Source organism: Rutidosis leptorrhynchoides, chromosome 11 (genome assembly GCF_046630445.1).
Source record: "Rutidosis leptorrhynchoides isolate AG116_Rl617_1_P2 chromosome 11, CSIRO_AGI_Rlap_v1, whole genome shotgun sequence".
Lineage (NCBI taxonomy): Eukaryota > Viridiplantae > Streptophyta > Magnoliopsida > Asterales > Asteraceae > Rutidosis > Rutidosis leptorrhynchoides.
In genome coordinates, this window is record NC_092343.1 from 404,853,934 (window position 1) to 404,869,574 (window position 15,641).

Genomic DNA, 15,641 nt, shown 5'->3' on the forward strand with positions numbered 1-15,641 from the left:
ATAATATCATGATAATATAACAATTTAATATCTCATTTGTTATAATAAACAATGGGTTAACAACATTCAACAAGATCGTTAACCTAAAGGTTTCAAAACAATATTTACATGTAACGACTAACGATGACTTAACGACTCAGTTAAAATGTATATACATGTAGTGTTTTAATATGTATTCATACACTTTTGAAAGACTTCAAGACACTTATCAAAATACTTCTACTTAACAAAAATGCTTACAATTACATCCTCGTTCAGTTTCATCAACAATTCTACTCGTATGCACCCGTATTCGTACTCGTACAATACACAGCTTTTAGATGTATGTACTATTGGTATATACACTCCAATGATCGGCTCTTAGCAGCCCTTGTGAGTCACCTAACACATGTGGGAACCATCATTTGGCAACTAGCATGAAATATCTCATAAAATTACAAAAATATGAGTAATCATTCATGACTTATTTACATGAAAACAAAATTACATATCCTTTATATCTAATCCATACACCAACGACCAAAAACACCTACAAACACTTTCATTCTTCAATTTTCTTCATCTAATTGATCTCTCTCAAGTTCTATCTTCAAGTTCTAAGTGTTCTTCATAAATTTCAAAAGTTCTAGTTTCATAAAATCAAGAATACTTTCAAGTTTGCTAGCTCACTTTCAATCTTGTAAGGTGATCATCCAACCTCAAGAAATCTTTGTTTCTTACAGTAGGTTATCATTCTAATACAAGGTAATAATCATATTCAAACTTTGGTTCAATTTCTATAACTATAACAATCTTATTTCAAGTGATGATCTTACTTGAACTTGTTTTCGTGTCATGATTCTGCTTCAAGAACTTCGAGCCATCCAAGAATCCATTGAAGCTAGATCCATTTTTCTCTTTTCCAGTAGGTTTATCCAAGGAACTTAAGGTAGTAATGATGTTCATATCATCATTCGATTCATACATATAAAGCTATCTTATTCGAAGGTTTAAACTTGTAATCACTAGAACATAGTTTAGTTAATTCTAAACTTGTTCGCAAACAAAAGTTAATCCTTCTAACTTGACTTTTAAAATCAACTAAACACATGTTCTATATCTATATGATATGCTAACTTAATGATTTAAAACCTGGAAACACGAAAAACACCGTAAAACCGGATTTACGCCGTCGTAGTAACACCGCGGGCTGTTTTGGGTTAGTTAATTAAAAACTATGATAAACTTTGATTTAAAAGTTGTTATTCTGAGAAAATGATTTTTATTATGAACATGAAACTATATCCAAAAATTATGGTTAAACTCAAAGTGGAAGTATGTTTTCTAAAATGGTCATCTAGACGTCGTTCTTTCGACTGAAATGACTACCTTTACAAAAACGACTTGTAACTTATTTTTCCGACTATAAACCTATACTTTTTCTATTTAGATTCATAAAATATAGTTCAATATGAAACCATAGCAATTTGATTCACTCAAAACGGATTTAAAATGAAGAAGTTATGGGTAAAACAAGATTGGATAATTTTTCTCATTTTAGCTACGTGAAAATTGGTAACAAATCTATTCCAACCATAACTTAATCAACTTGTATTGTATATTATGTAATCTTGAGATACCATAGACACGTATACAATGTTTCGACCTATCATGTCGACACATCTATATATATTTCGGAACAACCATAGACACTCTATATGTGAATGTTGGAGTTAGCTATACAGGGTTGAGGTTGATTCCAAAATATATATAGTTTGAGTTGTGATCAATACTGAGATACGTATACACTGGGTCGTGGATTGATTCAAGATAATATTTATCGATTTATTTCTGTACATCTAACTGTGGACAACTAGTTGTAGGTTACTAACGAGGACAGCTGACTTAATAAACTTAAAACATCAAAATATATTAAAAGTGTTGTAAATATATTTTGAACATACTTTGATATATATGTATATATTGTTATAGGTTCGTGAATCAACCAGTGGCCAAGTCTTACTTCCCGACGAAGTAAAAATCTGTGAAAGTGAGTTATAGTCCCACTTTTAAAATCTAATATTTTTGGGATGAGAATACATGCAGGTTTTATAAATGATTTACAAAATAGACACAAGTACGTGAAACTACATTCTATGGTTGAATTATCGAAATCGAATATGCCCCTTTTTATTAAGTCTGGTAATCTAAGAATTAGGGAACAGACACCCTAATTGACGCGAATCCTAAAGATAGATCTATTGGGCCTAACAAACCCCATCCAAAGTACCGGATGCTTTAGTACTTCGAAATTTATATCATATCCGAAGGGTGTCCCGGAATGATGGGGATATTCTTATATATGCATCTTGTTAATGTCGGTTACTAGGTGTTCACCATATGAATGATTTTTATCTCTATGTATGGGATGTGTATTGAAATATGAAATCTTGTGGTCTATTATTATGATTTGATATATATAGGTTAAACCTATAACTCACCAACATTTTTGTTGACGTTTTAAGCATGTTTATTCTCAGGTGATTATTAGGAGCTTCCGCTGTCACATACTTAAATAAGGACGAGATTTGGAGTCCATGCTTGTATGATATTTTGTGTAAAAACTGCATTCAAGAAACTTATTTTGTTGTAACATATTTGTATTGTAAACCATTATGTAATGGTCGTGTGTAAATAGGATATTTTAGATTATCATTATTTGATAATCTACGTAAAGCTTTTTAAACCTTTATTTATGAAATAAAGGTTATGGTTTGTTTTAAAAATGAATGCAGTCTTTGAAAAACGTCTCATATAGAGGTCAAAACCTCGCAACGAAATCAATTAATATGGAACGTTTTTAATCAATAAGAACACTTCTACATTATAGCATAACTTACACGTGAAGAAGGTTGTGCGGCTCGATTTTCCACATCAGCACGTTGTACAGATGAACCATTAGGCCCACCATTAATGTGCTGAGACACAACAGGCATAATCTGGTTCAGTAAATTCGACAGGAATCTTCCTTCATCACTGACCACTGATGTTTCTTCTGCATTTACATTTGTACGAACGGGTTCAACCGAACCCGAGCCAAGTGGTCCCTGAACAACAAAGTGACTACCGCCATGGTTCGGTTCACCGCGAAATAAATTTCCAAGTATTTGATCAAGTCCAGGTGGCATTGGGATCGATTCAGAAGGTGCAACGCCAGGTGGCGCTGTAGAAACTAAAATAGGAACTACACGCACACCGGGCCCACCCCTGGTCTGAGGAATATTTCCAGCAGTTGCTTGCTGATTTGGAATTCCATTATCAGAAGTTGCTGACTCAGCAGCTGGCTGTTGTCCGCCACTTGTTTCTCTTTGATTGGAAGCTGAGGATAACACTGAGCCTAGAGAGCATAAAAAATTGTAAATCAGTATATTTATATTTTATATTTAAAATTTAAAAGAATATAAAATTATATGCAAATTAGAAATAACCTGTACGTATGCTGATATCAATAATTCCTGAACGTGAACCAGAACCAACAGAGAAATTAGTGCCTGCACCCGTAGGAGCTGTTCCGAAACGAGTTCCGGGTTGAAAAGGTAAAGGCTGCACCATAGCAATAAGAGTTGACTAATGTGAAGATAAGAATAGTAAAACGCATATAGTAAAGGGGTCATGAGAGTTGACTAATGTGAAGGTCGATACAGTTATTATTATTATTATCAGTTTGCATGAACAAAGAATACTCTTAGGAGGACTTTTGCATGTTAGACCCACTTGACCCGTTTGCTTTTCAACTAAATCACATTTAGCATAACCCAAACCAACACATCCATAAGTAGACGGGCCAAATTGCCACCTCCACTACAACTACATTACCTGAACCATAATCGGATTTGGACCAGATGGGGATATAAAGACAGCAGGTCCAGCATTAACCACAGCATCAGTCTGGAAAAAAAAACAAGTATTTATTAATGTCAGATATATAACAAAGTATACGTTACAGATATAAATATATTTTTAAAAAATAAATGAATAAACTTGTACACAGTACGCACAGGTGTACGTCCCAATCGAAGTGTCATGGTTGTGCGGCCCAGCTCGAGCAAAAAAGCACCCAAATTTTGCAAAAGAGAACCGGACCTCATAGCATTTGACTGCATTCTTGACCGTGCCATTTGATCCGTCACATTCGTTTGATTCCCTAATTGTGTAGTCAATTGCTACACAATCACAATGTTAATACTTAATAGCGCACAAGATTACAAATTTACAATCAAAAGTTAGTGCGATACGTTTGATGCATACCATCAAGCAATCTCCAACTTGTTCTATAAGCAATTGTCTTGTAGATTGTATCACGTCACCCAGGGCGGCTGGTGTCGGTAAACCGCCCTGAACGGCGGCCGAGTGTGGTGCGGCGGCGGCATGTGATTCTACTCCAGCATTCCCACCACCATGAGACTGCGAACTGTTGCCCTGGACCACAACTGTCATCACCAAATTTCAAAATTTTTACATTATCATATATAATATAACAACCAACGAAGTTCAATTACAAAAAACGCTCAAACACAACAGTAACCTGACGTTCACGTCAGCATGATGTTATCTATTTTGCCCTTTTGTGAATTTTTTTTAAATTTTTTTTACCCGGCCGTTATTTGCACAACGAAGTGGGCCGCGCCACTTTCTAGTTAAAATTAACTAACTAAGCAATCAACAGTGTTGCAGAACTCGGAATTACTCGGCGAGTACTCATTTTTGAAACTCGGGGAGTAATCAATGAGAACTTGGTCAAACTTGGTCAAAATAAGTCAACACTTGGGATTACACGAAAGATCAGTCAAAACCCGATCAGAACTCGACCAAAACTCGGGATTACTTGAAAAACCGGTGAAGATCGGTCAAACTCAGTCAAAGTCAAACTTGGTCAATCCGAGTACTTCTTGAATTGCCGAGTACTATCTAACAAGTCCCGACCGAGTATTCCAAAGTAGCGAGTTTTGCAACCTTGGCAATGAGTAGTGTTTAAATATTCAGGAGAAAAACGAAAACTGACCATTGTCATTGAACTCTTGCCTCAAACGCCGTAAATACTGGGACAAAGTACTCAAAGAATCGGGAATAACCTGTCCAGAAGATTATTTAAATAAAAAAAAAAGTAGTAATAAATAATAATAAGAATCTAGATTAATCATGTAACAAAATCAAGATATTTTAATTACAGGGAGCTGCTCCATAAAAACATTATTTGCAGAAGCATCTTCATGTTGTTGTCCAGTACTATTTCTTATTTCGTTCACGCCCGGTATCTGTGAAAGCCGTTCAGAAATGTTTCGCTGTTGGGAAAAAAAAAACAAACAAACGATGAAACCTTATTTCAAGATGATAGTCAAAGTCAACTGATGATAAAATTAATGAAATTGTGTACTAACTTGCAAATCTACTGCTTCACCACCACTTGCAAGTGAATCAAGAACAGCAGAAACGATCTAATTATTACAAAACCATTAAAAAAATTACTTATGCTACACATTATAACAAGTGTTGTTAAATATTTATAGTTTTTAGACGCTTACCCGACTACTAAAATCTGGATTGTTGCCATCACCTTGATTAGATATATTGAATGTTTCAACCACTATACTGGGCCCACGTTGGCTGCCTATAGACGGTCTCGTACTTGATGCTGAACCATTCGCTGCATTTGCAGAATAAGTCATATTCAAATACATTAAGAAAATAAAGCCACAAGCAATGATTAAAATAAATGGAAAAATAGTGAAAAGAACCATCAAAGCGATTATCTAGGGCAATAAATTGACTATGAAACAATTTAGGTTTACAATGTCTTTTCTATTATATATACAATTCTTTTCAACTTTAAAGAAACAGTAGCAAGGACATAAAAAGGACACATTTTTAGGTTTCCTATTGAGCATAATTCGTCACATTTTAGTGTTACAATAAGATTTAGAAAAAAAAAAAAAAAAAGATGGTGCATGACACAGAGGCATGTACCTGATACTAGATTCATTGTTCAAGAAACAGACCTTCACATAATTTATAATAGAAATAGAGATATGATTTAAGATATATGTGCAAACAAAATGGGGTATACGCTCATGTAAACTTAACAAGAAGAAAAAGAAAGAAATTTTTAAACTTAGCAAACCTGTATGATCAGGAACATTTCCTTGAGTTGGGTCGATCGGCTGTCGAACAACCAAATGCAGTGTGTGGCCATCTTCAACATCTGCAGTTCGTACTAATTAAGGAGTTTCAATATCAAGACTCAAGAGCAATTATGAACCTTTTTGTTGGGTCTTTTCAAATGAACTTAAAGTAAGTAACAAACATGAGAAATTACAAAACTGAAAGGATACGATAAGCTGATAGGAGTTGATCATCTTTTAGTACTTTTCCACGACATATTAAACGTTGCTGTTCAGATAGAACACCAGTTACTAAAGCAATTTGTTCCTTTAGTGCAGGTACAGGTACCTATAAGAATACACATATACATATTTAAGTATCCACGATTAGAGAAAAGTGATAAATTTTCACAACGCATACTGAAATAACAAGAAAAGAGTGTTTTTACGCATTTATCTACTCGCAGAGTGTATGTTTGCGAATCCAAAGTTTTTATCTTTATCTCAACAGTGGCTGTGGAACTGTTAACATCACTTGTTCCAGTTTCCATAACATCCTTACCACCATTATTACTTGCCATTTGTCTTAATACCCTGCTAAAAGCCTGCAGTAAAACGAACATTATCAATATAAACCCTAAACCCTAATACACAAAGTGATCAAGGTAAGATATAAAAAGGAATTTCGTAAATAAATTTCAAGAATTCGTTACACAATGTATGAACACCACTTATTACAGACACAAACACAATATATATACATATGTAGCATTAAAGCTCAAGTCTTGATATATATTGACACGCAAACGCAATTTTGTATAAAACGTGACTGAAAGGATATAAAGAATCAAAATTATGGTTCATGCAATCAATCAGTGAAGTTAATAGAGTCGTACAATTCTAAAACCCTAGAATGTTAAAAATAAAAAATAAAAAATTAACATAAAGTTAATAAACAGACTAAAAACAAATATTGATTAATTGAAGATGCTTATCGAATTGAAACCCTAAAAGTTGATACCTTCTTATTTGATTATGGGAGAGAACACCGCTTCACCGCGCGTTCTATTGGCAGAATTGCATCGATCGGCAGCAATTGGGCGGTCAGTGTATATATATGTGTGTGTTTGTATGTATCGGTTGTATGTATTGCCCACTGTGCAATATTATTATTATTATTATCACGTAGAATAGAATGATGAAATACCTCTTGTAATTTTATCACAACGTAAATTTCGTAACACGCATTATATTACATAAAATATTCATATTTCTAAGGCTGATACACTCAACTTACTTTTAAAAAAAATGGTATAAAGATTATTTTTCAAATTTTTAGTCAGTCTATCATGTATGTTTTCACCGTCTATTTTTTCACATACCATCTTTTTATGATAATCTTTATCTTTAAAGTAACAGTCTTCTTAAATCCAAAAAAGAAAGTCAAATTCATTTTTGCTCCCTTGTGCTCATGCCCTTTCTATGGTTGACACTGCTCTCCTTCTATGTTCGTTCACATGTCAGTCCCCGATCTTGGCCCATCCAAGAGAAGCTCATTGTTTGGTTCGATTATTATTGGCGTTTTTGTGGTTTTGGTTTCACGGTTCTGAAAATATATTTGGGTGATTCTTTGTTTGGGTTTTACTTGTGGTTTGCGGTGTGTTTCGATGGTTTGTGTTATTAGTTTGACTTAGGGATTTTGGTGGTATTTGGTCGACAAATGTTTGGTATTAGGTGGTCACGGTGTTTCAATTGGTTGATTTGTCCGGTTGCACATATCTATATTTCTCGTCTACTCGTTTTAGTTTCTCCATGGTGGTTCCATTGTACGCTTCTCCAGAATTTCTTTCTATGAGACAAGATGGAACAAAGAAAATGTACTTCCAATGTTTTGATATTATGACTTATGAGTGTGATCATATGTATGCATCATTTTCTCCATTAACACTTGAATTGGCCGATTGGGTGGCACCTTACCATATAAAAATAGTATGTCAAAAGATTGCTAATCAAGAACCATGACCTAATTGCATTTGTTCTTGAACATCAAAAGTGAGATCATGACTCGCAACAAAAATCACACACGCGCTTTATACAATGCAGAGCGCCCCTTGCCACCAGCTATCAACAAGTTTTACTGGCACAAACAAATTAAATTAAGTTCTGTTGTTACGCGCATTGCTCAAAAACTTTGGTAAGTATATAATTGTATAAACATGAAACCTAAACATATCAACTCTGGAATGTCATGTTTTCAATGTACTAACAGATAATTGTCTTTCACGTTACATGTAGGGATCACTATGCTATTGATTAAATTAAACTCGACCGTCATGAAGCAACTAACGTTAACGTCACTATAATAATCACATCAAACCAACAAAACCAAAACACGCCCAAAGAACAAAATTTACAAAATAATGATTAGAAATCACCTAATACTAAACGAAAAATAATTACTTGTACACAAAAGCCCGATCAACACTGCCCCCTTTCTCCGTTGTATTTGTTAATATACCCAATATACATGTTCCTGCATGTACATGGTAACTAGATTTTTCTTGTTTGTTTGATGTGCACGTGTAGTTTATTTAAAAGTTGGTTTAGAATCCTTACATAAAATATTGTTGTTGATAGCTTTTCCTTTAGGGTAGAGGAAAGGACTATCTACATCTAACCTCCCCATACTCCACTTTAGTGGAATTGGGTGTTGTTGTTGTCGTCGTTGTTGTTGTTGTGTTTAGAATCCTTACATAAAATATCCAACTCGATTTTGAAGAAATCATTTCCATTACGCGAGCCTCAAAATTAAGCCAATGAGCACACCTTATCTGTAAACAAATTGTGATTCAACGAAAAAGTTAGCAATCAAACGCAACTATAAACTGCTGGTCCAGCTGGACTTCCAAATGGTATATTCTTTCATGTCTTCATTAAATTTGTAATTATTGAGTTTATATGTAGTTTTTGATGGAATAATAATCATGAATCTCGGATACCATTATATGTAGGGACTAGTGTACCAGAATCATTATTCATTATCATCAATAATAATTTGTAATGAACGAAGTAAAAAGAATACTTTAGATTTAAAAAGGAAAAGCGTATGTACCTTGTCGATTGGTGCTACAACAAACACGATTTTCGTCTATATAAGTTGCTTGTATGCCCATCATCCATGAACCAATTGAAGTATCTTCATGAGCATAAGTCTTTAGAGATGCGCTGAAAGTGAAGACGGGATAATCTTATACTCATTACCAAAACTAAAATATTTAATTTAATTTAATATTCTTAAATCAATCGGTAGATGTAGGTCAAAGTCAAACTTAATTTACAATTCACATTGACATAAAATTAAGGATTAATCGGTCAAATACATGATTAACCGATTAAAGTAAAAATTAATCGACCAAAGTAGGGATTAATCGGTCAGCATCGGTCAATTCAAACTAAGCCAGCATCCGATTAATCCTGATTAATCGCCGATTTGACCGATTAATCTCCGATTAGTGATTTGCAACCATGGTAAGATTCACATCTTGCAAGGGACAACATACCTGTTTACGTTTATGTACTGAGCAAAATTCTTTGATAGAATGATAAGTGATCCAGATGCATGCCTAAAGTACCTGAATAAAAATGCAGGCTTTAAGTCATATTATATACATAAAAAGTCCTAACTAACAATCTTTTTAGGATTTGTGAGTACAAAATTGAATTACAAGGGGCACAATGAAGTCCGTTCTCTAAATGGATATTTAAAATACTTACGATTTCTCGTCACCAAACTTCCACCAATCTGGTTCATACCATTGCTTTCCCCTGAAAATTGGTAAACAAATCAAACATATTTTGAAAATGTTTGTATATATTAATAACACTAAGATATTTTATAAATCTGAAAACATTCTGATATTTTTTAAAAATTTCAAAGAGAATCACATACTTGCCTATGATCATTTATGCATTATATTTTAGATGAATTTGGGCTATATAACAATCCCTTTTTCCAGCATTGTTTAGGTATTTTTAACAATCAGTTAAAAATAACAAATTCATTAAACTGAGTGTTCACTCATATGTTGCAATCGTCATAAGACCCCAATGAAAGAGGATTTGTATAAAGAAGCAAGTAAAATCTAACACAAAAACTTAGCAATTATGTGGGGGCCCATTTATGTGATGTGTAGAGATATGAGACATAGACGGGGTCCCACTTATTTATAGTGCAGATAAATAAGACATAATTGTGGGTCCCGTTCGCTACTTACTCTTCAGCAACCACTTCTCCTGATTTCATGCATCCAATATAAACACTAGCTTGACCATGGCGACTTTCAAGAAGTTCAATTAATCCCTCTGAAATTAGAATAAGACTCTAATAAGTACACAACAAAGTTTCTAACACAATCTTATAGATTATAAATATGTGCAAACAAGTGTTAATATTGTTACCAAGGTCGAGTGCAATATTGTTATCTACTTTTACATAAAACTCTGCATCCCAATTTTGAACCGCTGCACTAAAAAAGAACTTTGCTTTCTTTGGTGATTCTTCATCAGCTTCCTCATGACCTTCCTAAAAATTAAACAGATGATTAATAAAAAATAAAAGATTTTAATTATAGAAAAAAACAATATCTGGTTAATTAGCTTAAGATGATAAAAAAACCTATCAACTTACAAGAATCAAGAAATCATTAGTTGTACGGTTTTCCTCATCAATTTGGCGATCCAAGCTGTCACCACGATTAGGACTGAAATTTCAAAGAAACTTAACATTCGTTAGTCCCCAAAATGACTATCATAATAAAAGTTAATAAAAAATTTGGGAATTTATTTTATCTTTTTTCTCCTGATAACAAACCAAGTATAGATTTTGTCATAAACCAAGTATAGATTTTGTCATAAATTCATATGTGCAACATGAAAAATATAACAATATATGCATTCTGGCATTATCATAATCAATCTGTTTCTAGCTTTTATTAATATAAACTTGCAATACATATTGAAAGATGTTAAAAATTATTGTTGTTTATCAAATCAAACTAGTGAATATAAAAGCTATTTATCCATAAAAAATAAAAAATATATATGAAAGTACTTAAAGTGAATAGACAACCTTCGCCCAATAATAAAACGTATGACGATTCCTCTATCTTCAAGCTTTTTTAAAGAATCACCTGTACAACATAGTCTATTAATTACTTTAATTATCATATTAATCTTGAGACTATATTTATAAGCCAAAAAGTAATCACCTTTTGGCATCCAAGATCCTCTAAAAACGTTTCTATTCAATCGACTCCCAAATCCCGTATAAACGCCAATCACCGCAAGAAATTTGTTAGTGGAAGTTGAACCGGGTTGCTTTAACTGGTTCTTGAGATAACCTTGACTTTTTGCTAACGTTATTTCCATTTCTGCTTCCACAATTTTTCTTTCTAAATCCCTGTAGGACAAAGATCCATATAAAAAAGGTAAAGAATATTAGCATGCTGAAAAGTAAATATAAATATGTAACATATTTGTAATTATTAAACAAGTAAAAGAACCAAAAGTTACTTGCATCCTAGGACCACGAGCTTGTCTTCAACTGTAAGAACTTTGGGTCTCTGCCATATAACACAACCGAAGAAAAAAAGATCACAAAAGAAATCATAATATAAACTACACCAAATTCCTTACATCTTGCGAAAATTGTTAAACGTGATTGACAAAGTTGTATTGGGTCTAATTAAGTTATTAGATTAGCATTAATACTGGTATTAGAATCCTACTAGGTTGACTATTTGTCAGTTATAAAATAACGTTTAATGTTTAAATTTTAAGTAGGTTTATTGGTGTTTTTTTATCCTTGTTAGGTAAACGATATTATCCCTTTGTTTGATATTACTGTCAATTATCCTGTTCGACAATATGTGTATCGAACTTGTCTAATATGTAGCCTTGTGCTACATCATGTACTTATGAATCGATAATTGGTCTATGTAAACATGTCCAACAATGCATATACATTGGTTATCTTCATTAATTTACATATATATAACATTAACATAAACATTTAACATCCAAAATTAATAAGAAAATAGATAAATTAAAAAGCAAACCTCAGCATAATTCTTGATAAGCAAATTAGACAACAGCATTCTGTTCTCTGCATCCTGCCATAACCTAATAAAAATCAAATACAACCACATATATAAAGTCATATCTACTTTTAATTCTGGAGACAATAACAAAATTCCATAATTACCCTCAATAATCCTTCACCAACAAACCCTAAATCTCACCCTAATTCATATAATTGATCCATATATCATCCAATCTTCCAACAATACACAGATTGTTATATACAAAAACCCTAATAAACGACAGCTACCAAATAATCATCCATAAACTTTTAAATTCAATACCATACATTGTAAACAACATGATCAAATCATACAAACAATCAAAAAAGGAGAGATTTTTATTTACTATACATGTCGATAGCAATTAAAGTTTCAGAATTTAATAAGGTAAACTAAAAATGGTATACCTGCCAGCAATATAAAGCCAAGCTAAACAAGAAAAAAAGGCCAAAAACAGTGAAGGTATAGAAGATGATCTGGAGCGTTTATCTGATTTATTATATTTTGTGGTTGTGGGTAATTGTAATCCATCCTTCTTGTTGTAGTATGAAGCACCGTTATCCATTTACTTATTTATTTTTGATAAAAATAAGAAGAGATTTTGTGGGGGAAATGAAATGAAGATGAAGATGGAATGTTGGGTAGTGTGTGAAGGTGTAACAGGCGAATTAACGCTAAATTCCTGAACTGAATGGGGACTTCAAGATCTGCGACTACGGGTGTGTTTGGATGAAGGTAGTCGGAGCCGGAGCTTGTAGCTTCTTTTTCTTTTTTCAGACCTTATGATTTTCATTCATAAGCTCTACTTTTTTTTACTACCAAACGAAGCTTATGACTTGGAGCTTATTAAAATCATAAGCTCAAGCTCACATAAACTTCCATAAGTTCCAATAAGCTCCAGGCCAAACACACCCTACTTCTAGTAGCTTATGGAAAAAAGTAGAACTTATGAACTAGAAAATAAGCTCCAGCTAGTTTACCAAACACTTATAAAAAATAATAAGCTCCAGCTACCAACTTAAAAAATAAGCTCCAGCTCCAGCTCCAGTCCATAAGCTCCAGCTCCAGCTATAAGTTCCAGCTCCAGCTAGTTTCATCCAAACACACCCTTATATTATTTTCAATTTTCAGTTTAATTTAAATTAACTAATTATTTTATTAATTTAATTGTTTTATCTTAATTATACTTTTTGATCCATGTACATTTAATTACATATTTTACCCCTAATTATACTCACACTAATAATATAAGTTCAAATTGATGGGAAAATAATCACAACGGGTAAACTACAAAGCGGAAACAAACCCGTTTGACCAACACTTTCCCGACCCATATGAATCCGTGAGGATGCTAACAAACAAGTTATACCACAATCACCACAATTCTGTCCCAAATCAGTAGCTAAACAATAATCAAGCACACACTAAATACACGAGACTTTTTACGTGAAAAACCCCTCAAAATCGAGAGTAAAAACCACGGGACTCGTAAGCCACTTAAATTCCACTATCATCAACAAAGAGAGCAATACAATAATTCTTCTCTAGATCAACTAGAGGCATACAACATCATCATACTCTTGAACAACAATAATCAACAAGTATATGAAACAATTAAAGACAAAAGAAGAATTTCATCACCCAAAATTCTGCTACTGTTCGACCTACTGTAACTCAAGCTACAGACCACTTGAGACGAATTCAACGGTTGAAAATGTTGGCACTGATGTCAGGAAGACACAGCCCAAAAATGAAGAAGATTCAACGGTCGGATCTCCGGAGATCGAAGGTTTTCTGGCCTGCTGTCAATGTAGACGGGAATTGGAGTTTTGACTCTTTTTCTTGATCTCTCTGTGATCTTTCTTTCTCTCTTGATAATGAAAATAGCTGCACCCAATTGAGATTTGAAATGCCCTCAAATGATTGACCAAGTCAACCAACATTTGGGCCTAATTTGTTGGGCCTTGGGCTTGGTTTTAATTTCCTCATATTTGGAAACTAAATAAAATACCCAACAAATCTCCCCCTTTTCAATTATGAGGAAGGAATCGCCATCCCGGCAATTGAGCAACATACCTTGAGCTTCTCACTTGCTAAAGCCTTTGTGAACATGTCGGAACCATTATCATCGGTGTGAACTTTATCAAGTTCAAACGAACCATCTTCAAGACGTTCTCTAATCCAATGATACCTCACATCAATATGTTTTGTCCGCTTATGATACATAGAATTTTTAGCCAAATGAATCGCACTCTCATTATCACAAAGAACCACATATCGTGATTGCTTAAACCTAAGGTCTTGTAGAAACCTTTTCATCCACAATAGTTCTTTGCACGCTTCTGTTGCTGCCATATACTCAGCATCGGTTGTAGACAATGCAACACACTTTTGTAACCTTGATTGCCATGAAACTGCTCCCCCTGCGAAAGTCATCAAATATCCAGAAGTGGATTTCATGTTATCTTTGTTTCCTGCCATATCTGAGTCTGTATAACCAACAAGCACCGGCTCTCCATTTCCGAATGTGATACCTAACTTTGAAGTACCTCGTAAGTATCTCATAATCCATTTAACTGCTTCCCAATGCTTCTTACCCGGATTTGACATAAACCGACTAACAACACCTACCGCATGAGCTATATCAGGCCTAGTACACACCATAGCATACATCAAGCTACCAACCGCTGAAGCATATGGAACTTTGTTCATCTCCTCAACATCCTCCTTTGAAGAAGGGCAATCTCTATCTGTTAGCTTAAAGTTGTTAGTAAGAGGGGAACTAACCACTTTAGCATTCTCCATGTTGAATCTACTAAGCACCTTTTCAATGTATTGCTCTTGTGATATATGTAACGTCTTAGCACCTCTATCTCTAGAAATTCGAATGCCAAGAATCTGTTTTGCTGGCCCCAAGTCTTTCATAGCAAAAGACTTGCTCAATTCTCGCTTCAACTGCGCAATTCTTTTAATATTTTTACCAACAATCAACATATCATCAACGTATAACAACAATATGATGAAATCATCATCACCAAACCTCTGAAAGAAAACACAATGATCTGAAGTTGTCTTTCGGTAGCCTTTGAAATGTCCCGTTCTTATTGATTAAAAACGTTCCATATTAATTGATTTCGTTGCGAGGTTTTGACCTCTATATGAGACATTTTTCAAAGACTGCATTCATTTTTAAAACAAACCATAACCTTTATTTCATAAATAAAGGTTTAAAAAGCTTTACGTAGATTATCAAATATTGATAATCTAAAATATCCTGTTTACACACGACCATTACATAATGGTTTACAATACAAATATGTTACATCGAAATCAGTTTCTTGAATGCAGTTTTTACACAATATCA

General features: G+C 33.7%; 2 protein-coding genes across 5 annotated transcripts; both read right to left on the minus strand.

The window, feature by feature from the left end:
• Nucleotides 1-2,858: 2,858 nt before the first annotated feature.
• On the minus strand, nucleotides 2,859-7,304 carry LOC139876161 (ubiquitin-like domain-containing protein CIP73). Its single transcript, XM_071863462.1, has 13 exons — nucleotides 7,159-7,304; nucleotides 6,587-6,742; nucleotides 6,369-6,486; nucleotides 6,158-6,238; nucleotides 5,562-5,683; nucleotides 5,418-5,474; nucleotides 5,208-5,321; nucleotides 5,042-5,111; nucleotides 4,288-4,469; nucleotides 4,038-4,202; nucleotides 3,856-3,927; nucleotides 3,468-3,582; nucleotides 2,859-3,376 (listed from the first exon to the last, which is right to left on the minus strand). The coding sequence occupies exons 2-13, from the start codon at nucleotides 6,716-6,718 to the stop codon at nucleotides 2,859-2,861; spliced, it is 1,746 nt and encodes a 581-aa protein (XP_071719563.1). The 5' UTR covers nucleotides 6,719-6,742; nucleotides 7,159-7,304.
• A 1,015-nt stretch (nucleotides 7,305-8,319) lies between these two features.
• LOC139876513 (hydroxyproline O-galactosyltransferase HPGT3-like) lies at nucleotides 8,320-12,944 on the minus strand. Of its 4 annotated transcripts, XR_011768143.1 has the most exons (13): nucleotides 12,685-12,944; nucleotides 12,254-12,317; nucleotides 11,709-11,758; nucleotides 11,405-11,595; nucleotides 11,266-11,326; nucleotides 10,825-10,897; nucleotides 10,596-10,719; nucleotides 10,412-10,499; nucleotides 9,912-9,962; nucleotides 9,698-9,769; nucleotides 9,250-9,362; nucleotides 8,754-8,968; nucleotides 8,320-8,670 (listed from the first exon to the last, which is right to left on the minus strand). XR_011768143.1 is itself a non-coding variant. In XM_071863841.1 (12 exons), the coding sequence occupies exons 1-12, from the start codon at nucleotides 12,840-12,842 to the stop codon at nucleotides 8,946-8,948; spliced, it is 1,068 nt and encodes a 355-aa protein (XP_071719942.1). In that variant the 5' UTR covers nucleotides 12,843-12,944; the 3' UTR covers nucleotides 8,320-8,945. The 4 variants fall into 4 exon arrangements, 3 of the variants coding, with proteins under 3 accessions (XP_071719942.1, XP_071719943.1, XP_071719944.1); XM_071863841.1 differs by having other exon boundaries at nucleotides 8,320-8,968; XM_071863842.1 differs by having other exon boundaries at nucleotides 8,320-8,968; nucleotides 12,254-12,307; nucleotides 12,685-12,814.
• Between the last annotated feature and the right edge of the window lie 2,697 nt (nucleotides 12,945-15,641).